The sequence below is a fragment of the Lynx rufus genome, unplaced genomic scaffold (genome assembly GCF_022079265.1).
Source record: "Lynx rufus isolate CCGP_SWC_20201006 ecotype Redwood Valley unplaced genomic scaffold, mLynRuf1.p SCAF_16, whole genome shotgun sequence".
In the NCBI taxonomy this organism is placed as follows: Eukaryota; Metazoa; Chordata; class Mammalia; order Carnivora; family Felidae; genus Lynx; species Lynx rufus.
The window spans coordinates 31,389,090-31,414,787 of NW_025814830.1; the positions used below are offsets into that span (position 1 = coordinate 31,389,090).

Consider the following 25,698-nt stretch of genomic DNA (forward strand, 5'->3'; position numbering starts at 1 on the left):
GATGGTACATACATAATATCTCAAAACCTACTTGTTTAGGCTAATCTTACAGGCTAAAACAGGCATTTCCAATGCATTATCATATAATCTTGAAAGAGAAGAATCCCTTCTTATGCTCTGCACAAGGTCTATCTCAGTTACTAGGCACCTAATAATAGCTCTGAATGGTCTCTGGGAGGACATGAGTTGTGATGAGGTATAAATGACATGTTCCATCATGATGAGATCGTGTAGTTTACTTCAAAAGCCTGTAAAACTCACCACAAAACTAGTACTACTTAATGGCTACAAAAACTACAGCCACTAATTGTATATCTGTATTCCCTTTGCTTTGATTCTATTACTTCAATCTTTAAATCTTTAAAGTAAACTGAGTATTTAAAAAGGTGCAGAAATCCCCCAACCCACTAGGGATAAAATAGATAGCATTCACAATGATATATAAACTATTATATCATGCTCACCTTTTGTGTCATATTCGACTGTGAGAGATTATTGAAGATAAAAGCAATTTTCTCTTGGATATTTTCTGGGGGCTCTACAATTCTCTCAGTTTGATCTGTGGCCACAAGCAACGTATCTATATTTGTAGTATTAATAGAAGGCTAAAAACACAAAGTACATAAAATAAATGAACTGAAATACCTGTTTGACAAATCCCAGGGGAAAATGTATACATATTTAATATAAAACATATACATGGTACATATGGCTGTGCATTGGAACTGTTGGCAAGAATACATGTTGAACTGTTAATAGTGTCTGCCTCTGGGAAATCTGGGGGAGATACAAAGGGAGAAATGTTCATCTTTATACTTTACTAGGCATGTGCTGTTTATAATAAAATTAAAACACATGCTCACTCCTAGATACATTTACAACATAACAAATCCGAGAAAAGAAAAAAGATCTACTTACTGGCACATCTTTCTTAAAGCTGACTCCGGTTGGCCTGGTGACTGTAACCGTTTTAGCAACAGTGGTGGTTGTTGAGGTGGTTACCATCGTGCTAACCTGACCAGCAAGGGGAGCTTTTGCTGGAACCTGGGCCTGAGCCTGGGCCTGAGCCAGTGCAATACTTCCAGGGGTTGTGATAGAGCCCTGCATTTTCACAGGAGGATCTCTAGACTGCTGTCCATACTCAATATACTATAGGGGTAGGGAGACGGAAACACATTAAAAGAGTTCTTAACAAAAATTGAAAATTCTGAATTATACTCCCCTGACTTCTAACAAGGGAAAAATCATTTCAGAAGACTCTTCTGGCTCATCTATAACCTTTACTCCTTGCCCCATTTTGGTCCATATTTCTATACGTAATATATGTAAGTGGATACCAGGGGCTCTTTAGGAAGTAAAATATTAATGTGTCTTAAAAAATTTATGAGAACTAGTCTAGCAAAACACGTTCAAAACACCCACCAATGCTTCCATATATACCTCCGTAAATCCCTTAATATATATAAACCTTAACATTTTTAAATTTGTACAATAAACTGATCTCTTTTAATGAACACTGATGAGAAATCTAAGGCCTAAAAAATACATGGTAATGTGAATTATCTCTCAGCAAAGCTATCACTACAAAACAAACACACTGTAGAAAGGCAAGTCAGTTCTAGAAGGTAATAAGCAAGACAGCAAACTTTTTTTTCCATTTCAGACCATTTGACCTTTCTACATACAAATTAGAAAACTGACATAGGGATCCTGATCCTATTTCCAGCAGTCTATGCCTGAACAAAACAAAAACTACTATCTAGGTATATGATAACTTTATTCAAAAAAGGAGATTTTCAAGTAAGACAGTCTCTGAATAAAGTATAGCGTCTTAAAGTACACAAACGAAAACAATTACCTCTCTCTCTCTGTCTCTCTGTCTCTCTGTCTCTCTGTCTCTCTCTCTCTCTCTCTCTCTCTCGCTGTCTTGTTACAAGGGGTGGTGGGGATCACTGTTTTCTGTGATCATGCCCATGCCCCTCTCCTGGTCTCCACTTACCTAAGGTCTATATTCCCACCTCTGAATTCCAAACACATTTTACTGTGGTAAGCCTCTGACTTCTCATCTTAGTTTTACAAAACACTGCTTTCCTGTATAGTTTTCAGTATTACAATACTGGCATATTCTCCCAACCCCCTCAGATGAATAAGTAACACTCACACCTGTCACTCCATAGGTCTCCTAGGTTAAGCCAACACAAAAACCCTGGCCTCCTACAAACAGACCCAGGAGCACGAGGTAGAAAACACTGGACTAAATTCTAATAAAAATTAAAAGTAGGTTCAAATTCTGATCTGATTCCTTAAAATATGATGTTATAAAGCCATTTTTCAGCTTCATGTAAAATAACAATAAAAATTAATCAATTTTCTTGTTCTCTGGGAGTAGACTTTGACTAAAGCCAAGACAAAGGTATGAATAGTATTAGCCAATTAACCTAAAATCACTTACTAAAACAATAGTTGACAAATCATGTAAAATGGCTTAAAACTATAATCTCTAGGTCCATTTCCTCAAGGACTACCTCCCTCCTTTTAAACAAGTGTATGAAAGGACTCTAAGCAGGTAGTTAAGAAGGCTGTATTTTTTTTTTAAGTAATCTCTACACCTAACATGGAGCTTGAACTCACAATTCAGAGAGCAAGAGTCACATGCTCTACTGACTGAAGCAGCCAGGTGCCACAAGCAGGCTGTAGTTTCAAGAAACACTTGTCTTAGTCTTATATGAAACAGCTCTGGCTCATATTAACATTTAGATCAAAGGAACATCTTTATTTATTTTTATCCAAGATTCCCACTCCAAATACTTTATAGAATCAGGCAGGAATTCGTAATAATAGTAAAAGATGTCTATACTTCAACAGCATTATCAGGCCTAAGTACCTGATAAAAGCCTTTCATTAAATGAAGCAAAACCACTGCTTAGAAAAGATAATCCAAGAATGACATTTTTTTTCATAACCTATCATTAAGCTGCCTAATGAGCACCAAAAATATGTATGCTTATAACAAGCCAATCATTAAGAAGTCTTAATGCCAGTCCCAGCAAATCCAAAATCAAATTAAAATAAACTCTCCAACTATTAGACAGATTTGAGGTATCAGACACACTTACCTCCTGTAAATGATGTGGAAATTGCATAAAGTGACTGATAGAAGCCAAGTGCTGACAATACTGGGGATAGTCCTTCAATCTGCCAATAAAATATTCATTCATTCATTCATTCATTCTTTTCATGTAAGAACAGAAGCAGCACAATTAACAAATTTTTTTCCAAATGCTAGTCTAAGCCACTGTCCTCATTCTACCTTGATAACACCTTATTTGAAGAGAATGCCAAAGATAAGAACACAGAAGTAGAGAGAAATATTGATGAACTTCACTCTTTTTACATCAGAAAACAGTATCTATGGGGCACCTGTGTGGCTCAGTCAGTTAAGCATCTGACTTTGGTTCAGGTCATGATCTCAGGGTTCGTGAGTTCAAAACCCCCTTTGGATTCACTGTGGTCAGTGCAGAGTCCACTTCAGATCCTCTCTCTCTCTCTCTCTCTCTCTCTCTCTCTCTCTCTCAAAATAAATAAAGAAACTTAAAAAAAAAGAAAGGAAACAGTATCTTTTTTTTAAAGGTCCTATTTTCAGTTACAATTACAATGAGCCACTAAAACTGCTACCCAGAACAACTCCAAATGTTCATCAAAAAATGGAGAAACAATTCAGAGTTAATCCATACAATGGAATAGTATCCAGCTATGACAAGGAACAAGTACTGAAACATGCAGTAATACAGATTAATTTCAAAAGATGGGTGGTAATTGTAACAAGTTAGACTCACACACACCGTGTACCAGAAAAACTACAGAGAAAGCAGATTAGTGACTGCCAGGGGTCAAAGATGGGGGAAGGTGAACTTGTACAAAGGCAAAACAAGAGAACTGCTTGGGAGTGATATAAATATTCAGTATCTTGATTGTGATAGTAGTAGTTATACAACTGTATAAATTTTGTCAAATTCAAAGAACTGTAATATAAAACAATGACTTAGCCCTCAATAATCAACAAAAAACTATTTCAGTTTATACTTTTCCTACTACTTATTTCATGAATTGTCTTCACTTCTTCCTCTTCAACTTTATACTGTTAAGATATATATAATGATGGGGCATGGCAAGAACTAGGTTGTAAATGATAGTTATTATTTCTTACACTAAAAAAAGAGATGCTTCATAGGAAACCTATTCACTCACCTATTTTTAAATCTATCTAGTGCAGCAATCCCAAAATAATACATTTTGGATCCAAAAGGCTTGCGTAAGGCTTCAAGAACATATCGCAGGGCCAGACCTAGTGCCATGTAAGTGACCAGTCCTTTTTCAATTATCCCACCAAACAAGCAGGCAGTTATATGTAACTCTTTATCAGGGTATTGGGGGAAAAACCGATATTCTTCAAATAAGTTCCTCAACATACAGTTAAATACTTCTCGTTCCCTCTTTATGGTAGAGTCTTTAAACCTCTGTAACATTTCTAATACCTAGGAAAAACAAGACAAAAACATTCATAAAGGAAACTATTATGAAAAGCATTCTTCAAAGAGTTCTCAAAGAATTGTTAAAAAGAATAATATAATTTAAAAATAAAATCTTTTTTTTAAAGCAGGGGAGGAGGGCGCCTGTCTGCCTCAGTTGGAAGAACATGCGACTCTTGATTTGGGGGTCATGACTTATAGCCCTGTGTCAGGTGTAGAAAAAATAAATATACTTAAAGTAAAATATTTTCAAAAAGAACTGTTAGGCAAAGCATTTAACAAAACACTTGAGCTTGAGATGAATGTTAAGATCTGAAATGGTACACAGACATATCATACACTATCAGCTGAATTTCCAAACTCTTTGAAAAGGGCATTTATTTAAGATTTACATAAACCATAACGTATAGGAACATCCTAGACACTCACCTCATCAACAGACATAGTTGGATGTGGTGGATGATTATATATTCTCTGAAAATAGCTGTTTGCTTCATCATCTATCTCTTTACTAAAGTGCTGATTTGCCTCTGGCCACACCTGAGACAAGTCCGCTGTAAGAAACAGAAAGGCAACCCACTGGGCATTTAAGCTCTTTCCACACTTCCCCATGAGACACACAGAAAGCCAAAGAGAATAATATAGTTTTCATTTTAAGGGAGAAAATGAAGAAATTATTAAGTGGCCAAGGTTCAGTATTCAAGTATTTTAACTACATACAAAAGATTTTAACAAAATTGCCTTACAACTATAGTTCTACCTTAGTATTTTCTTCATCAGGCTTTATCAACCTGTGAAAGTCCACTACATTCAAATTCACAATGCACTTGCCCTTAATACCACCTCACTTGACATTAACAAGTCTTTTACTACTTTTTAATAAAAGTGACATCTGGGGCACCTAGGTGGCTCAATTGGTTAAGCATTCGACTTCTTGGTTTTAGCTCAGGTCACTATATCACATGTTCATGTGATCGAGCCCGGTGTGGGGCTGTGCGCTTACAACACAAAGCCTCCTCGGGATTCTTTCTCTCCCTCTCTCTCTCTCTCCCCCTCCCCCATTTGCATTCGCTCTCTCCCAACTCTCTCAAAAAAAATAAACATTTTTAAAATGTTTTATTTTTTAAAAAATGACATCTAGGAATTATCAATGCATGTGCATAACACACTGATATAAACACAAAGCATGCTACAAAACATTAACATTCAGACAAGCCTTTCACACTAACATTTTCAAGGCAACTGGTGTAATTTCAAATCCTGTACAATGACTATTTAGTCCCAACAAGACGGGTATTTATAAGTAAATGATACTTATGTATTTACAAAGAAGACTTCTGACTTTGAAAATTACCTTACTAAGGAGGTCAAACTTTAAAAGCTGTTTTCTAAGTTACATCATATATATGGTGATATTTATTATATATAATGCTATATAGATCATAAAGCTTTAATCTTAAAATAAACTGCTTTATAAACTACCAACCTGAAAGAAGAATCTGAAATTCTCATGGCTGCTCTTGATTTGTTTAAAAAAACAAAACCAAAAACGAAGACCACACCACCAACACATATTTATAATAGATATAATATTTATATACATATATTTAAACTGCTAAGTCTTCTTTTTACTGTATTTCTTACTTGTAGACTAATGATCCTAAAGGATGCTACTTCTTATTAACCATCATACTGTTCTAGCAATCCGATCAAAGGTGGAGTGATACCTGTTTCTTATTTTAATAAATCAAGTTCATAAATTAATTCCCACTGATCTAGAAGGCACATCAACATACGGCCCTACTAACAATATATTAAAAGAAGTCAACGTTTTTGTCCACATAACTCTGGGCCATCCATAAAGCTAGGAAGAACAAATTGGAAATCTAAAAAGCTTTATGTGCATCAGTCATACTTCACAATCACAGACAACACTACCACTTACAAGGTTTCATCTTACTCTGCTGGAATGTAGGCTGGTTCAGTCCAGAGGTGCCCAGTTTCCTCTGTACAAAAGGGTCGTTATTCACTGCAGGGAGTCCAAGAGCCCCAGTTCCTATACCAGTCAGGCTGCCTGTGCCAAGACCACCTACTAGAAAGAAGGAAGGCAGCCAGAAGTCTTATCATTATTCATATTCTTGAATTTACATCAGAGATACAGGTTCTTATTTTAAAAGTCCGGGTCTTTAATTCCCTCACAATGTCTATTTAATTTTATAGAGAAACTAAACGAATAAAGAGATGAAAATGGACAATGCCAGAATTTCTTCAGCTTTTAGAATTATTCATGTATTTATATTCTTAATAAGATATTAATACACAAATCCTTAACTGTACACTCTCATATGTGGTATGATACATAAGGTAGTAAAAGTAAAGGGGAACTGGCTTGCTTCTCCCGATGACTGAAAATCAATTTCTTGCTACTATATTCCAGTTAACATGAGCCAGGAGGCCTTCCCTATTCCTCAACCCTAGCAAACAGAACTTAAGTTAGGACTTTGCTAAGAAGCCTTTACCGAAGAAGTAACTCTGACTTAAATCAACAATCAGGGCTAGAACCATATAACAGCAGTGTTAATTAGGTTACAGAGTCAAAATGCAGATACTTTAAGACAAACAAATTACAGAGGTGGGGGTGAGGGGTGGGGGTGGGATGTGACCGTTACTTCAATAGAAAAGTTCAAAGCTAAAATAATCTGGAAAAAACTGAAAAGGGATTTACCATCACTGTCAAGGTAGGTGAGGTAGAATGAAGCAGAACATATACCTGAATCTCATACATAAAAGATTTTCTTTTTATTATACTAACTGTAATTTATAAAGCTTGCAGAATATGTGATTAGCACACTTGTTACTGTTTATACTATCATTTGGTAATACAGGATCCTTACAATGTGAATGAATTAATATTGTAATAGTATAGTTTTCTCTTCCCAGCTGTGAAGGTTGAAGTAACCTTCACAATTTAAACAGCTTTCATTTTATCACAATGACTCCAAACACCTTACTACACACTAAAGCACAATGAAACTTACAAATGATCTGCACTTCCATCCGCCACCCCACTTACCTGGAAGCTGTGATGAAAGTCCTCCAATACCACTGAATGCAGTTGTCTGGTTTGGGGTTGAAAGGGGTGGAAATGCTTTTGCTGGTGACTGAGGGGTACTGAATGCAGAACCCAAATTTGGAGGAAAACCCTGCATACTCTGGGTGTGAGGGGCAGCTGAACCACCTATACTAAGAGATGCCATTCCACCAAGAGGGTCAATCTAAAGAAAAACATTATAAAAATGTATTAAACATACTTCAAGCACATGCAGATTTATGACACAAGTAAAGAAATCTTTAGCTCTTCATATGCTTAATAAATTACAAAACCCCAAGCAATCATGATAACTAAATCCCGACATCAAGTCAAGTGTGCCAGACATTGTTCTTACTATATCACAGAGAAGGTTTAAAGAGTTATTAGCCTCCGCCAAAGTACCAGAGCCATAATGTGAGGGATAAGGAACTTCAAGAGTTAATGTTTAAGACGAACTGCCCTGCAGCCATAGCACTAAACACACAGGACAACTGTTACATTAGGTCTTTAAAATTTCCAACAAGCCCCTTTACAACAGAAACAATCTCTCGAACTACATTTTTTAACTTCCAACACAATAAAAGCTTAGCAATTAGAAATAAATCTTCCAGTCAAAACAAATAAATCTACTCAAAATTTGAGGATCTTAAGGGTTGGAGGAGATCAGCTCTAATTTAAAGCAAACAAAAAACAAGGTATGCTATTCACCAAAACATCTTTTAAAATATCTAATAACTGCACTTCCAAGCTCCTTGGTTCGTGGCATTATTTCAGACCTTTATGACTACAGAAATGGTACATAAATGCCTTTCATAAAGCGGCCATTGAAGAATTACTAAACATTCTTTTTTTCTTAAACCCCAATCTGCCAATCAATGCAGATGAAAACAGAAGTGGAGTATGTTGCTCCCAGAGAGAAGGGGGGTGGTTGGTGTCAGGGAGTAACTTAAATGTACCTTGTTTTTAAAAGAGCAGTTCAGTTGAGAGCTGAAGAGCCCCAGTTATAACAAGTCCTTATGCTCTAGCACTGTTGCTTGGCCCGTGAAGCTACAAACAAGACACATCAGGTTCAAAGGCAGTGCTTATTTCTCAAGTCTAAGTTATTCTTATTTTAAAAAGAAGCCCTTACCATTTACCTAAAGAAGCTGTTTTGTCTCTTTCCTCTCAGAGACAGGTTCTATTTAATGATTAAAGTCTATCCTCAACTACGTTGCCTATTTACAGATCTCCTTCAAAATGTAATAGTGGATGCTAGACATGCAGGTGTCTAAAAGGTAATAAATAAACTCAGACAAATTTTCCTTTGAGTAGATTACTTATGATGTAGAAGTTTATTCTATTCCAAGTCTATGAACAAATGCAGACATACCAGTTGTAGCATTCACTTACCTGAACAGGAGAAATGGCATCTAAGCTGCTAGCACTAGGAGGGCGTCCTTTTGGCATAACTCCAGGTGGTGGCTGTCTGGCTTTATTCATAACATTACTGCAATTGGCTACCATGGTGAGGATGGTTTCTGATAACTCCTGAGAAACACTCCTAAAGACAGAAGAATGAAAAATATCACTTGCTACTCCTTGGAACACCTAAATAAACAAACCTGATTTTCTAATAAAGAAAACCTGCTAGAACATATGGCTACACTTCCACCATACCCCACGTCTTTGTATCCATCACTAATCACTAGGATTTTCTGAGCACGGCTCTGTCTTGGAGATCTTTAATTACTTTTTTTTTTTTTTAATTCTATTTTAGAGATAGAGTGCACATGCACAAGTGGGGAAGAGGGATGGAGGGGGAGGAGGAGAGAGAATCCTAAGCAGGCTCCATGCTCATCATGGAGCCTGATGTGGGACTTGATCTGATGACCTTGGGATCATGACCTGAGGTCAAATCAAGATTTGGACACTTAACCAACTAAGCCACCCAGGTGCCCCAAAGATATCTAATATATACCTCTGAAACTAAACCTTGTGTACAGTGCAACTAATAACTTTTAAATGTTTTTTTTTTAGGTTTATTTTTTGAGAGAGAAAGCATACATGTGTGCGTGGGAAGGGCAGAAAGAGGAGGAGAGAATCTTAATCAAGCCCCTTGCACTGGGGTGGGGCCCTACAAAGAGGCTCCAACTCAGAAACCATGAGATCATAACCTGAGCCAAAACCAAGAGTTAGAGACTTAATCAATGGAGTCAACCCAGGCACCCCATTTAATGTAGTTTTATGTTTCCTTTTTCTAAATGTGACTACTTTTACTTCTTGATGCCAATAGTTAAGATTTCAAATTCAGAGATAGCTAAAGACATGAATCCTTTCAGATTTTAAAATATTAAAAGTTGGGTATATTAGATTGATAAAATATGGTTAATTAAAATATTCCATATAATTCTGGAAAAACTTTCTTATATTTCACACAATTTCAAACTTAGAAGAGGCTAACTAATATTATAAGAAACTCCCATAAATGCTTCACCCACCAGTTAGTTACATTTTGCCCTATTTGTTTAGCCATTCTTTCTACTGTCTCCTCCATGAAGTTTTTAAGGTTAGATACATCACATATCTTTTATTCCTAAATACTTCACTATGTATTTCCTAAGAACAAGGACATTTTCTTACACAACCATATAAAATAATAAAAATAAGAAAATTTAACGTAGATAAAATCAAACAGGCCATGTTAAAATTATATCAATTGTTGGGGTGCCTGGGTGGCATAGTCGGTTAGGCATCCAACTTCAGCTCAGGTCATGATCTCACAGTTCGTGAGTTCGAGCCCCACGTCCGGCTCTGTGCTGACAGCTCAGAGCCTGGAGCCTGCTTCGGATACTGTGTCTCCCTCTCTCTGTGCCCCTCCCCCACTCACACTCTGTCTCTCGCTCTCTGAAAAAGTAAAGATTTTTTAAAAAAATGTAAAAAAAATTATATGAATTGTTCCAATTATGTACTTCACTGCTACTTTACCCTTGGATCATGATCCAATACACTGCACTGAGCTGTCACCTCTTTAGTTTCTTTCATTTTTTTAATGTTTATGTTAGAGAGAGAGAGAGAGAGAGAGCGCGAGCGCGCGTGCACGCGCATGAGCGAGCGTGCACGCGCATGAGCGAGCATGCATGCATGGGAGGGGCAGAGAGAGAGGGAAACACAGAATCTGAAGCAGACTCCAGGCTCCGAGCTGATAACAGCAACCCCAATGCAGGGCTCAAACTCACAAACTGTGAGATCATTACCTGAGCCGAAGTAGAACACTTAACCGACTGAGCCACCCAGGCGACCCTAATTTCTTTAAACTGGAAAAAATTCATCAGCTGTTATTTGCCTTCTTCAAGTTGATTTTTTTTTAAATATGTATTTTATACAATGTCCCTTACTTTGAGTTTGTCTGATATTTTAGATACATTTATGGCAGGACTACCACACTAGTTACATCGTATTCTTCTCAGTGCATTATTTTTTCAAGTAATTCTATGCCCAACATGGGGTTCAAACTAACAAACTTGAAATCAAGAGTCGCATGCTCTAATGAATGAGCTAGCCAGGTGCCCTTCATGTTTTATTATGAGGCATATTATACAGAGAGCTGGTGATCACTTTGATCAAAGAATTAATGTGGCATTTGCCAGTTTTCTCAATAAAACATTACTACTTTTCCCTTTGTTAATTTGTGGGGAGACACTCTAAAACTAGCTGACTGTCCTGCTCCTGAAACGTTCACTCACTACTTTTAGCATCCACTAAATTTTGTACCTCCATCATAATTACTTATTTATTAATTGGAAGAACTTTCCTTCTTTGGCATTTATTTTTTATCAGTATCGATTCTAAAAACTTTACCCGAATTATTTCATTAAATTCTTCAAGAAAACAGGTACTTCTAATCAAAAAAAGAAACTGAAATCCAAGTCAGGTAAACTACCTCCCTACACACACAAAAAAAACCATTTTATCCAATTTCAATATGCCCTTAAATTTACAGTATTCAATTTATGATTATTTAATTCCAGGTAGATTAAAATATATAAATGTGAGAGTCAAAACTCTAGACTTTAAATTTTAGAACATTAAGAACTTAGGGTTTCTCAAATGTTGTACTATTAGCACTTTGGACTTTGTTGTGTTGTTTCTATCGTGCACTGTAAAAATGTTTACCAGCATCCCTGGCCTTTACCCAGGAGGTGCCAACAGCACACTTGTCTCTGGTTATAACAATCAATAATACTGTCTTATGACTCTAAGGAAACAAAATATTCCTTGATTGAGTACACTGAGTTAGGGATATACATGTGTAAATTTTTAAAAAATAAGGCAAGGCAAAATAAAATTCAAGATCTGTGTGGGAGACGGAAGAAAACAGGACTGGAGAGGAAGACAAAGAAAGATAGCTTCAAAAATGTTACAGTTGAAGCTGCAGAATAGACTCACACCTGTTTATTATACTTCAGAGCTTAACAAAAAAAAATACATAGTACATAAGCAAAAATGGTGTAGTAAAGACCTCCATATATTCTCTCCCCTATAAAAGTAACTTAAAAAAGTGGCAAAAATTGTCACAATCAACTTTATCAAAACACTGGAGACTAACGGCTTACAACAATGCAGGAATTTTTACTCTAGAAAGAAAACTAAACCTTGGTAATAAAAGCTTTCTGCAATCTTAAATTACTTTACTCCCAGCCCCCTCTCAAGCTGCACAGCTGCCTTGAGAACTAATAGTTTACAATCTCAGAGAAAACCAGCAGCCTGACAGCCATGGGAGAGGGCTCGGAAGTGGCTTGAGGCATCTGCAAAGCCTCATTCTTAGAGAATTGCCATTATTGCACCAGAGGATTCCCTGTGAGACCACAATGGCAAGATTATCTTTATCTGACTTAATAGCTGGCCAACTGCAAATAGCGTTTTCCTCTTGAGGTATCTGAAGGAAATATTTAAAGGTAATTGTTTTAATTTTCTGGCTTCCTGGGATAGAAGATAACAGTCTGAGCAAACAATAGGTTACCCAAAAAGCTTAAAAGGAAAATTTGGGAATAAAATTCCCATGGATAGAACTGTGAAAAACACTCATTTTCCCAGGGAACCAAGAAGTCCTCAGACATGTGTAGAGTGCTGCCAATACCTAAATCTGTAATATTCCCCTGAAAGACCTAAAAAGAACCAAGCTCTCACTTGAAGTTGACATTTAGGCTCTAAGAAGAAAATAAAGGTTAACAAGTTGTCAAGTAATTGACTTAGCTGACCACAAGGCTACCCAGAGACTTCAGTGGCCAAACATGACAAAAAAAAAAGACTACTACAAGGGCACCTCACTGGTCAGTTGGTAGAGCATGAGACTCCTGATCTCAGGGTTGTGAGTTAGAGCCCCACATTGGGTAAAGAGATTACTTAAAAATAAAATCTGAGGGGTGTCTGGGTGGCTCACTAAGGGTCCAACTTGGCTCAGGTCATGATCTCACGGTTCACAAGTTCAAGCCCCGCATAGAGTTCTGTGTGGACATCTCAGAGCCTGGAGCCTACTTCAGATTCTGTGTCTCCATCTCTCTCTCTGCCCCTCCCCGCCCTTGTTCTCTATCTCTCAAAATAACTTAAAAAAAAAATCAGTAACAAAATAAAGCCAGGTAATTCCCAAACACGTAAAAATTAAACAACCTATTCTTATGGGTTGCAGGAAATTACAAAATACTTTCAGGTGAAAATGAAAACACAATACCAAACTTAAAGCATTTCATAGGTGGAAATTCAAAGCCATAAACACCCCAATTAAACATGAACAATCTCAAATGAAAAACCAAACTTTCCACCTTAATCAGGTTTAAAATGTTCAAACCAAATTCAAAATAAGGAAGGAAAATAATAAAGTTGACAGTTGGAATAAATGAAATGGAAAATAGAAAAACAAGAGAAAAACAAAACAAAAAGTTGCTTCTCTGAAAAGGTCAACAAACTTGACATACGTTTATCCAAAATGACAAGAAATGGGTGGGGGAAAAGGGAGAAGAGATTCAAATACTAAAACCAGGAAGTGAAAGACAGGACTATTACTACCAACCTTAGAGAAATGAAGATAATAAGGATATAGTATGTAAGAACGGTATGCCAACAAGTTAGATAACCTAGGTGAAATGGACAAATTCATAGACAAACTGCTAACACTGATCCAAGGGGGGAAAAAAAAGAAAATATGCATAGATACATAACAAGATATTGAATTAGTAATTAAAAACTACCACAAGAAAAAGCCTAACACCAGATGGATTCACTGCTAAATCCTATGAAACATCTAAAGAACTGTTACCAATCTTTCTCACAAAAATTAAGAGTTAAGAACACTTTACCAATTCATTGTATGAATCCAAGATTACCCTGATAATCAAAACCAGACAAAAACAACACAAGAAAACTACAAAACAATATCCCTTAGGAATATAGATATAAAAATGCTCACCAAATACTAGCAAATTGAATTCAGCAGCATATAAAAAGTATACATACACAAAGACTGAAGTGAAATTTATCCCAGGAATGCAGTATTTTTTAACATCCAAATTTCTATTAACATACTACAACAGAATAAAAAACAAAAACAAGATCTTCTCAAGAAAGGTAGACCAAAGTATCTGACAAAACACCTTAATGATAAAACATGCAACTAACTAGAATTAAAGGTAAGGAAACCTCAACTGGAAGGGTATCTACGGAAACCCACAGCTAACATCACACTTCATGGTGAATAAGGAATACTTTCCTTATAAATTCAAGAACAAGACAAGAATGTCTGCTCTTGCCATTTCTATTCAACATTAGACTGAGGTTTACACTAGAGAAAATAAAAAGATGGGAAAGGAAGAAATAAAATTCTATTTGCATATGACATGCCTTGTACAAAATATTTAACAATAAATACAATAAAACAAGTGTAAGACTTAAACACTGAAAATGAAAACACTCCTGAAAGGAATTAAAGACCTAAAAACATCTCAGATTCATGAATCAAAATACTTAGTATTTTAAGATGGCAATATTCCCCCAAAATGATGTAAAGATTCAACATTATCCCAGTGGGCTTCTTCATAACTTCACAAAAATCAACAAGCTGATCCTAAAATTCACATGGCAATGCAAGGGACCCAGAACAGCCAAAACAATACTAAAAAAAGAACAAAGTTGGAGGACTCGTATTTCCCAATTTCAAATCTCACTGAAAACCTATGGTACTGGCATAAGGATAGACATATACAGAACGAAGAATCCAGAAATAAAACCCATACATTATGGGCAACTTATTTTCCAAAAGACCATTTAAAAGAAAGACCAGTCTCTTCAAATGGTGTTGGAATGATTGAACTTCCTACGCAAAACAATGAAACTGGACCCCACCTCACATTACACACACACACACACACACACACACACACACACACACACACACACACAAAATCCATTCAAATGGAAAGAATATGTATTTTGAGTATTGTACTCTAAACTTAAAACCACTGGATTATCTAAACTGCTGTCACATACACTCATTCAACCCTTATTTTCCAAAACAAGTTATTCATAACCTAATTCCAGTACTAAACAGTCATATTTAAGCATGCTCTTCTTACCCTGCACAAGCTTGTAAACAGGCCAACATTGTTGCCAGAGTTTCTGGAGGAAGTTGAGCACTTTTGGGCTGATCTTTCTCTGGGGCAAGTCCACCCAAAATAGAAGGGCACCGTCTCTTTAAAAAAGTCATACATGCCTGGATAAAAGGCTCCTGGAAAATATAAAGTTTCTTGGTGTATCAGATATTGATCTTAATTGCTTTCAGATTTAAGATAAACTGCTTTCAGATTAAAGACTATTAAAGACAGTATGACTAAAATCCACAATATAACATTCCACTGCCATTTAAAAAGGTTGTTCATTTAGCTATTTTAGGCATCAAAATTTAAGAGAAGTAACAAATGGGACAAATCCTGCTTACTCCATGCTCTCGAATTTTATCTGTGAGCCACTTGTCAAGTTTGAGGTATTCACGACGTGAAGCAAGTGCAGCAAGGTCAATAACAAAGGCAAATGGAGTACCATTTAGCAGCATTGACAAGGCCTAAAGCAAAAGAATATCAGAAACTGTAAGTCAAGCAATTAGGTATCTATCACCCTGTCCTATTTTGTTTCCTGCTTTTATTTTCACAAACAAGTCTAAATAAAACATTGCTAATATTTTCTTGGTCATATTTTAAAGCTTACTACAATTCAGTGCTGATTTAGTTCTTACTTAAAATAAGATCACATTTCAAAGGTGGACATATGACTTGACCTCCAAAATAAACTTTACCCTGTGTTTCTTAAAATAACTAAACCTAAATCAGAGCATATGATGCATGAAAAAGTATCCTTACTCCGTTTTTAAAAATCTAAAGTCAGGCTTATTCTAACCTAAGCACAACTGCAATATCAGTACTATGCACCTACTGGTCAAAAACATCAAGAATCAGAGACTATTTGTGAAAAGATTCCATTAATGTTAATGAAATCTGCAAAGGGTGTAAAACCCAACCAGTTTCTCCACAAATTATATCTCACAGATCTACATCTGAGGCCAGTTATCACTTGCTTTAAAATAGCCTTGCAACTACCATAGAAGACCAAACAAAATTCAGTCAAATGTAAACAATGAAAACATTTCTTACGTTTCCAAAACCACTGTTTCAATCCCTGTCTACTTACAATGCAAAACTATAAAGCTCAACATAAGCTACCTAAGAGCTAGTTATATTTGAATTATCCCTAAGGTATCTAGATAACATAAAAAGTCTGTTTTATCATTAATAAAAATATCAGCCTGTCCCTCCGAGCTCACCTTCAAGTCCTGGGCCACATCAAGTATTCGAGACAATTTGGCCTGGTCATACTGCTCCCCTCGCATGTACCATTCTGCCATTGCATGCATGATAAGTTGGCGGATTGAGGGAGACTGTCCCTAAGAAAACAGGGGTTACATATCAATAATGCTAAACGTTTTCACAGGCACTACCATGAATGCCCAGCTAATTTTACTTGTTATATTTACAAAAAATTGAGGTGCATCAGTTCAAGCCTCAAGCAGTGACTGCAGTGACATTCTTTATAGGAAAGTCAAGTTATTTCCACATCTTCCAAATGAAAGCCTGTTCCTAAACCTTGGGTCATATAGTCATTCAATAAATGTACTTCTCCTATAAAACATAGGCCAACACATTTTCAAACAGATTATGGTGTGAACATGAGGGCACATGAAATTTGTTTAATTCCTTACTAAGTTATAAATTACTAGTCTATAGATTTAAAAAAGTAGTTTAAGGTAATCATTTCTCACACTGCAGTGTAGTGTAGTGTTCAATCAGTATTTCTGGGAATGGTACTTGTACATTCTAAATCTACCTATTTTAACAAATAAGAATGTTCCTTTTTTTCTTTTTTTCTTTTTTTTTTTTTGGTGATTGTTCAATTTCCTTTTTGTCCAGAAAACATCCTAGCTTTGAGAACTGATCTAAAGTTTTGCAGCTGAATGAAACCAACAGTCGTAGTTCAGCAACCAATTCTCATGGAAGCAATGGCAAGGCAATTGCTAGCACTGTATCTAAATCACTTTCCAGTAACTGTCTTGAGGCAACAGCAGGTTCAGGTGAAACAAGTATTCAACAAGAAGTGAGGAGACGCAGCTCCTTTCTACCTGCCCTTTGTACCTTATAGCTGTGGTGAGAAAGACCTAAAAAGGTCTGGGCAGCAAACCTTGTAAATGGCTGCTAAACATTCTGTCAACTGTAAGTTTACCATGTAAGTTGAGTCCCTAGAAATGGAGGGCTGACTGACAGCATGGAACTAAAGCTAACATTTTTCATTTATAAATAAGAGTTTAATGTTTTAAAAGCACTTATATATAATGTAAACTACACTGAGAATGAAAATGGTTAAAGGAAAGGAAAAAAAAAAACAAAAACAACCAGCCAGAAAAGAAACTTGATGTAAAGTAGTTGATGACTGCTTTTCTACCCGCCTAAGCTTCTCCATTTGTTATTATTAAAAATACAGGCTAGTGGGAGCGGGGGGAGGTGCAATGGACAAGAAAATATTTACTTGTTATAAATTAGGGAAGGAAAGCAGCAAAGGACTTAAACGTCATTGCAGCAGAAACTAAAATTTAGATGCTGAATTTAGATAAAATAGAAAATGTCAAATTGACCTGTGATCTTCTCCCATTTACAGTTAAAAAGTGACAGGAGTACCTTCTGCTTCCATGATAAATAATTAAGCTCATTACTGTTACCAAATCATAGTGGTGCCCTAGTAGTATGGAGCTTTCATGATATTGATTTTTTAACTGCCTTCTTATTCTTTAAAGTTTTATACTTGAACACCCACATGATGCTAAAAGATAAAATAGGCTTCATGAAAGTGCAACTTTTCCAAAGTGTCATATTCAAGATTGACAATTTAGTTTGAACATCTTCCACAGAATGTCAAATATTAAGACAAAGAAATATTCATGTCTTACCTGCCCATGCCACGCATAGTGCAAAATAATAGCAGAGTTAGGATGGTTTCCGAGGAAAATTGGCATCAGAGTGGAGATGAGCTCATGGCGCAAGGTGTGCCAAGAGGTGTTGATCTGTAGTAAGGCCAATACCAGCATGTCTGGACAGTGTTTAATAGGGAAGCTGAAGAGCTGTTTAACTTGCTCATATTGCCCCACCTCTGCAAGCCTCAGAAGAGATTCAATCAAATCCAAGCTCTTCCTAACAAGAATGGAAGTGAGATACTCTGTCAATGAAAACATAAGTATACAAAAATCCATTTTCCAAATAAGTCATACCAACTATCATGACAAAACTGAGGGGTCATCTATTAATATTTGAAAAATATTTAAACTAGTGTTCATATTAAAATTATATACTAGTATATCACACTAATTTCAGAGATGGAGTCCAAGTTGACAGTAAGTGGAGAGGCAACACTACAGACCACTGACATAATCATGGATCCTTCTTATCAAGGAGGTATCATTGAAGATTTTTGTGACTAGCGTGTAAAACAGAAGCAAACAACATCACAGAGTTTAGAAATGCTCGAAAATGGAAAATACAAACATTGACCTAATTTATACACTGAAAAATTTTACACAAAAATACAGGCTGGACACTTACTTTGATAATGAAAAGGTATAACTTTAGTGCCCCCTGATATCACCCAAGTTCAGAGGTCCACACATCCCATATGCATTATTCTTGCCCCAAGAAGCTGAAAGTGGTTGACTTTAATCAAACATCAAAGTTTTACTCTACCCATAGTGCATGAAAACTATGGAGACAGAGATCAAACTAAATGCCATCAGGAAACATATACCCCATACTATGGGGTATTCTAAAGGAGAAATGATCCGATTACTTCATCAAATCAATGGCAAAAGTTATATTTATTTCTAAAGTTTATTTCTGAGAGAGAGTAGGGGGAGGCAGAGGATCCAAACACAGCCTCAGCACTGACACCAGCAAGCCCAAAGCAGGGCTCAAACTCACAAACCATGAGATCATGTCCTGAGCCAAAGTCAGACACTCAACTAAGCATCCCAGTCACCCCTAAAAGTTATTATTTTAAAAAAGAAGAGTGAGAAAAGGAAGACTTACAGAATAAACTATATGAACCCTGTCTGGACTCTTACTCATACAAACTGTTAAAAGACAATTTTGAGACAGACTTGAATGTACAGCTATGTTAAGGAACTGTTAAATTTAATATGACATTTTAGTTTCACAAAATAAATACTGCTATATACATTAGACTTAACAGAAAAAAAAAAATCAATCAAGCCTACAGATACAATTTTGCTAGCACCTGGGAAAAGGATACACTTTCTTTTTTTTTAAGATTCATTATTTTTGAGAGAAAGAGAATCCCAACCAGGCTCCGTGCATTCAGCACAGAGCCCAATACAGGGCTCAAACTCACAAACCATGAGATCATGATCCAAGCCAAAATCAAGGTTGTATGTTCAACCAACTGAGCCATCCAGGCACCCCAAGGACACATTTTAGAACAAACTACTGCTTGGGGTCAATCTTTCAGAACAGGGATCAGCAAACTGCACCCACAGACCAACCTCACCCACTGCCTATTTCACTAAATGTTTTCTGAGAGAGCTACATCTGTATTTATACTGTGCTACAATAAAGAGCTTAAGTACTTGCTACAGGAGACTATATGGTCAGAAAACCCAGATGTTAACTAAACCTTCACAGGAAAAGCTTACCATCTCTTCTTGACTTTAGAAGAACTGGAAATATCAAAAGGGCTTTAAACTGCCCTAAAAAACCCACCCATAGCACCCAAAATGCAGAGGATCATCTGTTGCGTGTCAGAAAAGGATCTCAGAAAACTACAGTTAGGAAGAAGAGATAAGAAATATAAAGTAGTTACCTTTGGGGAGCAATCAAGCCCATGTCCCCTCTGTTGAGTGAGTGTGTGAGAGTGTGTTAAGAGTGTTTGAGAGAAGGGGGGGGGGGCAGGGAGGGAGGGAGAGAGGGAGAGGGAGAGGGAGAGGGAGAGGGAGAGGGAGAGAGAGAGAGAGAGAGAGAGAGAGAGAGTGTGTGTGTATTTCAACAGTAATGGAAGTACTTTCACCATCCTTACCTCATATTCCTAGAGAGGAGTGACTTGAGTTCCAGGAGAAATGTACTGGGCCAAAGTCTGATTCTCCCTCAGAAATTAGGAATTGGAACTCAAATAAACTAGGTAATTTAGCTGAAAGGATTAGAATGGATGGTTTGGCCATCTTGAGCTACTTACAAAGGAAAGAAAGCAAGTAAATCTGTAGGCAGAAGAAAAGGATCTAATCTAAAGGAGAAGTACAAACCTCTTTTCCAACATTTGACAGTTTCAGAGAATACCCAGTGGCAGACCTTAGAGAGGAAAAAATGTAACTATCTAGTGCCAATGGGACTAAAATTAGATTTTTATCCATTAACACCCATCTAAAAATTTAAAGTCGGCTCACTAAGAATACTGTTTCAGTAAAACCTTTTAACTATGTAGTTGCTCCCTATTAATTTTCTACTGCAAAAAAGCACAAGTTATCCTTTCAAGAAACGCTAGAGGAGAGTGTTTACCATGTGGCAATTTCTCGATTGTCATCCTCTGGTGGTGCTTTCAGAATATCAGTGGCAACCGTGTGACAGGGATAGTCAGCAAAACAGAAGATCTCTGGATTTATAAGGGAATGCTGAATAAAAGAGAGCTGGAACAAGAGGAAAAAAGTCCTTACCACCATAAATGACTGCAAATGCTATGAAAATCTGAAACATTCTCATTCAGCTAATCTCAATCTTAAGGTTACTAGAATGACAATTTCCCTTTAAAACATTAACTTTCTGCTCTTTTGAAGCCACAGACAATTCAAACAGATGAAAGGTATGAGATAAAATGGTGTTGGAGACAAATAGTTGGGGAAACGGTTTGCTTCACTTAGAGTTTGATTAGTACTAAACTACGATAAACCAAGATAATAATCTTTTCAAAACTGACAGTCTCTGCTATTCTGAACTACACAAAACAAATTCTATTTTAAAAGAATGTTTTAATCAATGGACAGATGGCACTACATAAGGAATAAGTCATTATGTGCTTCCTCTTCCAAAGCTAAACACCATCAGCTCACCTGGCCTTCTGCATGTTTCCAAGGTCTATATATGAGGTCGACTGGGAACACTTCCATTCCTAGACCCCTCTGAATGCCATAAACCACATTATGAAGTCCTTTACTATCACGAATTTGAAATCCAGGATGGTCCAGTTCATAAGTTACTTCCTTGAAATTCAAACTCGGGTTCTAAAACAGAAAAACATTTCAAAATCGAATGAATGGACAAAAACTGTAAACATTTTTATGCTTTATCCAAAGAGCCAAATTAAATCTGAAATTAAATTAAAATGTTCTAATTATAAACTCAAAATAATCATTATCTGGCATTTCTAGAGACTGAGAAAAGTAAATACTTCATATTCAAAATAAACCAGCTTTTCTAGAGAGGCACTCCAACCTTTCAGTTCATGACATATTTCTGACTATGGGAGTATGTAAAAGGGAACTCTCTCTTCCCATACTTAGTTCAACTAACACTCCCATCCCAGTCTGGCAAAACTCTTAAATCAATGACTCGGTTTTTTTTTTTTTTTAATTTTTTTTTTTTCCAACGTTTATTTATTTTTGGGACAGAGAGAGACAGAGCATGAACGGGGGAGGGGCAGAGAGAGAGGGAGACACAGAACCGGAAACAGGCTCCAGGCTCCGAGCCATCAGCCCAGAGCCCGACGCGGGGCTCGAACTCACGGACCGCGAGATCGTGACCTGGCTGAAGTCGGACGCTTAACCGACTGCGCCACCCAGGCGCCCCTCAATGACTCGGTTTTAAGCCAAGATTCTACTAACTTGGAACAAAGTAGCAAAGATAAATCAATTATCCCAAATACCATTATTTTAAAAAAGGGATTTTTAAGTTTATCTTTTGAGAGACAGAGAGAGACAGGGCCAGCTTGGGAAGGGCAGAGAGTGAGGGAGAGAAACCCAAGCAAGGCTCCATGCCATCCACACAGAGCCCACGTGACTCAAGCTCACAAACTATGAGATCATGACATGAGCCAAGATGAAGAGTTGGATGCTTACCCAACTGAGCTACCCAGGTGCCCCTCCCCAAATACCATTCTTAATTAACTAATGATCTCCCCAAAAAGTATACCAATTGTATCAGGAAAAGTGGTTTAAATTCTTTGTCAAAATGATTGAAAATTCCATTGAAAAAACGTTCTATGAAAAGGTACTCAACAAAAATCAGTATGAGACTCCTTAAGAAAACACAAAGCATGGGGCGCCTGGGTGGCGCAGTCGGTTAAGCGTCCGACTTCAGCCAGGTCACGATCTCGCGGTCCGTGAGTTCGAGCCCCGCGTCGGGCTCTGGGCTGATGGCTCAGAGCCTGGAGCCTGTTTCCGATTCTGTGTCTCCCTCTCTCTCTGCCCCTACCCCGTTCATGCTCTGTCTCTCTCTGTCCCAAAAATAAATAAACGTTGAAAAAAAAAATTAAAAAAAAAAAGAAAACACAAAGCAAAGTTAACTAGTTTATAGAAGATAATTTACCACTCTGCACAAAGTACTAAGTTTATTTTATGCTTAAGAAGAAAGAGGCTGTCCACACTTTGTATTTAAAACTCTTCAAAGCATCATGGTCAGTTTAGTTTTGCTCCAAGGTGACCCCTTTCAAGTCATGAAGACATACATGCTTGCTTTTTATAAAAGTAACAGTACAGGCACGCCTGGGGGGCTCAATCATTTGAGGGTCCGAATCTTGACTTCAGCTCAGGTCATGATCTCAAGGTTCGTGGTTATCAAGCCTTGCATGGGGCTCTGCACCAACAGCACAGAAACTACTTGGGATTGTCTCTCTCCTCTCTCTCTGCCTCTCTCCCAACTAACTTATTCTCTCTAAATAAATACACTTAAGAAAAAAGCAACGGGGGGCGCCTGGGTGGCGCAGTCGGTTAAGCGTCTGACTTCAGCCAGGTCACGATCTCGCGGTCCGTGAGTTCGAGCCCCGCGTCGGGCTCTGGGCTGATGGCTCAGAGCCTGGAGCCTGTTTCCGATTCTGTGTCTCCCTCTCTCTCTGCCCCTCCCCCGTTCATGCTCTGTCTCTCTCTGTCGCAAAAATAAATAAACGTTGAAAAAAAAAAAATTAAAAAAAATAAAAATAAAAAAAAAAGAAAAAAGCAACGGTACAAACACAAACTTCAAATTAAGTACTCACTCCAAGCCAACAAGAGCACTGAGAAAATAAGATTGTTTTTCTTTCTAAAATTTGCTTCAATGACTGTGACAGAACAGAACCATTAATGTACTATTAAATAGCCTTATCACAGAGACGAATTTGGTAAATCCACAGGCTAGTTTGGTAAAACTGTAAGAATCCCCTGTGGTTTCTTCCACTCGTTGGTGAGCAATGGAGAAAAAAAATCATTGACCCAAAATGTATCTGAAATGGTTTCCTGCTCCTGTCTACAAAAAATGTACAGAATGGGCACCTGGGTGGTTCCGTTGGTTAAGCATCCAACTTCGACTCAGGTCATGATCTCATAGTTTTTGAGGTCAAGCCCCACATCAGGTTTACGCTAAAAGCACGGGGCCTGTTTCTCCCAACCCCCCCCCCCCCGCCCTACTCATGCTCGCTCTCTCAAAAAAAAAATGTTAAATTAAAAAAAAAATTTTAATGTACATTTTTTTTAAGTATAAAAAACCCTAATATATGAGAAGAAAAAAGAAGAAGGAAGAAAACAGGTTACTAACTCAAGTGTTCAAACCCACAGTGTAGGCACTCCATTTTATAGCCTTTTATAGTCTCTGAAAACAGAAAATAGGTTCAGATAACATGAAAATACTGTCTTTGTCAATTTTTAAAGAGAAATTATTTTCAGTAGGGCAATATATTTTCAATAGGGCAATAAAGTACAATAATGAAACTACTGAGTGAAAAGGGCATGTTCTTCACTTTTGCATAACAACCACAGAATAAAAACAACAGTAACTAGTGTATCTGTACATGAAACTATGGCTGTATTTTGCTTTTCATTTTCCAAATTTTCTGCCATGATCAAGTATTATTTTATCCTATTACTAAAGGAAAATAGGTCTGAACACTGTGACTCCACCTACTACTAAGAAAAATTTAAAGATCCATAATGTTAATAGTAAGGTAAATACAGACAACAGTAACCCAACTCTATCTATAAGTTACAAACATGGAAAATTAAAACGGAGGCTTAGGATAGCTAAATGACCTGACACAAAGAATGTTATAAATACGTATATGTAGTCTTTAATGTTGTATTTTGTTCCTTGACATTTTATGAATGAAACTAAAGATATTACACCTTGACTGCACTATTCTCCCAATGACTAAATTTTATCACTCCCTTTCAAAATTTCCAAGTTTCATTCCTACATTATTTTATTTAAGCATTTTAATATTTTAGGAGAAGTACTTTATCTGGGGGCCAATTATTTAGTTTGTGGATATTCTAGAAGTGAAAGTCATTAAGAGAAGTATGGATTTTTATTATCCTTACCCACCATAAAAAAAGATAGCAAGATTTCTGTTGCACTTCCCAGAAAATTTTCAGAAGGCCTCCTTTCTTGGTAATTCTTTATACAATTACTACTATGAAATAAAGCTGTCCCTCCAAACTATCCACACCAGGACTCCACCAAATCACCTCAGTAATATCACTGAGAACTGCGCAGCAACAACTCCTAATGAACAAAACTGGTATTTGATTATAAACTATCTCCAGTACATAATCATCTTGGACACTTCATTACTTTGGAGCCAATGAAGTCAGGAACACCAAAACACTACAGCTTATTCAGCAGAATTTTATTTGTTACAGTTTGCTTTCTTTGGGCTACATCATATTAACATAATGAATATAAAATCATGATCACATGTACTCACCAATTCTTTGAGAACATCAATCAAGACTTCTACATTCCACGTGTGTGCCTGTGCTCCGTCACTTTTATCTTTTCCATCACTCCAGATCCCACTGCCAGGAGCAGAGATACTCTGTACAAGTAAAATTTGAATTAAACAAAACCAACTACTTAATGTGTTCAGCTCTGGTTGGTAGAACAATCAATCATACTGTAATTTAATAAATAAAGAGGGCAGGACATTAATTCAAATTGTATAATAGTTGACTTCTACACTTACCTGTAATGGAATTCCATCTGTCAATCCTGAATGAGTTCGAGCCATCATTCCCAAAACCCTGGCAACCTGGGCAGCTGTAACCTCCCGGACACCAAACTGCATGATTATATTGCGACATTCTTCAATACTGAAACAGAAAATAAACTTCAGAAAAATGTTTCCACCCTTCATACCAAAGATAAGAAATGCTAATATAAAATAATCCTTAAGTGAAATCCTTAGACTTTTACTAATACCAGCTTCGTTCCATGTTACTTTCATATAGCTAGGAATATAAAAACCACCTACGTAACTAAGAAAATGGGA

General features: G+C 36.9%; 1 protein-coding gene and 1 non-coding gene across 8 annotated transcripts in view; both read right to left on the minus strand.

Moving 5' to 3' along the window:
* Positions 1 to 25,698, minus strand: part of CNOT1 (CCR4-NOT transcription complex subunit 1) — a 104,470-nt gene that overhangs the window by 25,958 nt on the left and 52,814 nt on the right. For 3 of the 7 annotated variants that reach the window (XM_047078506.1, XM_047078503.1, XM_047078509.1), the window contains exons 9-24: positions 25,393 to 25,519; positions 25,135 to 25,245; positions 21,296 to 21,466; positions 20,748 to 20,875; positions 18,140 to 18,380; positions 16,466 to 16,585; positions 15,587 to 15,709; positions 15,225 to 15,376; positions 9,010 to 9,160; positions 7,603 to 7,804; positions 6,475 to 6,621; positions 4,959 to 5,083; positions 4,249 to 4,535; positions 3,117 to 3,195; positions 919 to 1,149; positions 465 to 605 (exon numbers count right to left, since the gene is read on the minus strand). In XM_047078506.1, the coding sequence (XP_046934462.1) occupies positions 465 to 605; positions 919 to 1,149; positions 3,117 to 3,195; positions 4,249 to 4,535; positions 4,959 to 5,083; positions 6,475 to 6,621; positions 7,603 to 7,804; positions 9,010 to 9,160; positions 15,225 to 15,376; positions 15,587 to 15,709; positions 16,466 to 16,585; positions 18,140 to 18,380; positions 20,748 to 20,875; positions 21,296 to 21,466; positions 25,135 to 25,245; positions 25,393 to 25,519 (2,536 nt within the window). The remainder of the gene's footprint in view (positions 1 to 464; positions 606 to 918; positions 1,150 to 3,116; positions 3,196 to 4,248; positions 4,536 to 4,958; positions 5,084 to 6,474; positions 6,622 to 7,602; positions 7,805 to 9,009; positions 9,161 to 15,224; positions 15,377 to 15,586; positions 15,710 to 16,465; positions 16,586 to 18,139; positions 18,381 to 20,747; positions 20,876 to 21,295; positions 21,467 to 25,134; positions 25,246 to 25,392; positions 25,520 to 25,698) is intronic. The other 4 variants (XM_047078507.1, XM_047078504.1, XM_047078508.1 and 1 more) reach the window with 2 other exon arrangements.
* On the minus strand, positions 8,569 to 8,704 carry LOC124511952 (small nucleolar RNA SNORA50). The gene has a single exon (XR_006961993.1). It is a non-coding gene; the product is annotated as a small nucleolar RNA SNORA50 (small nucleolar RNA).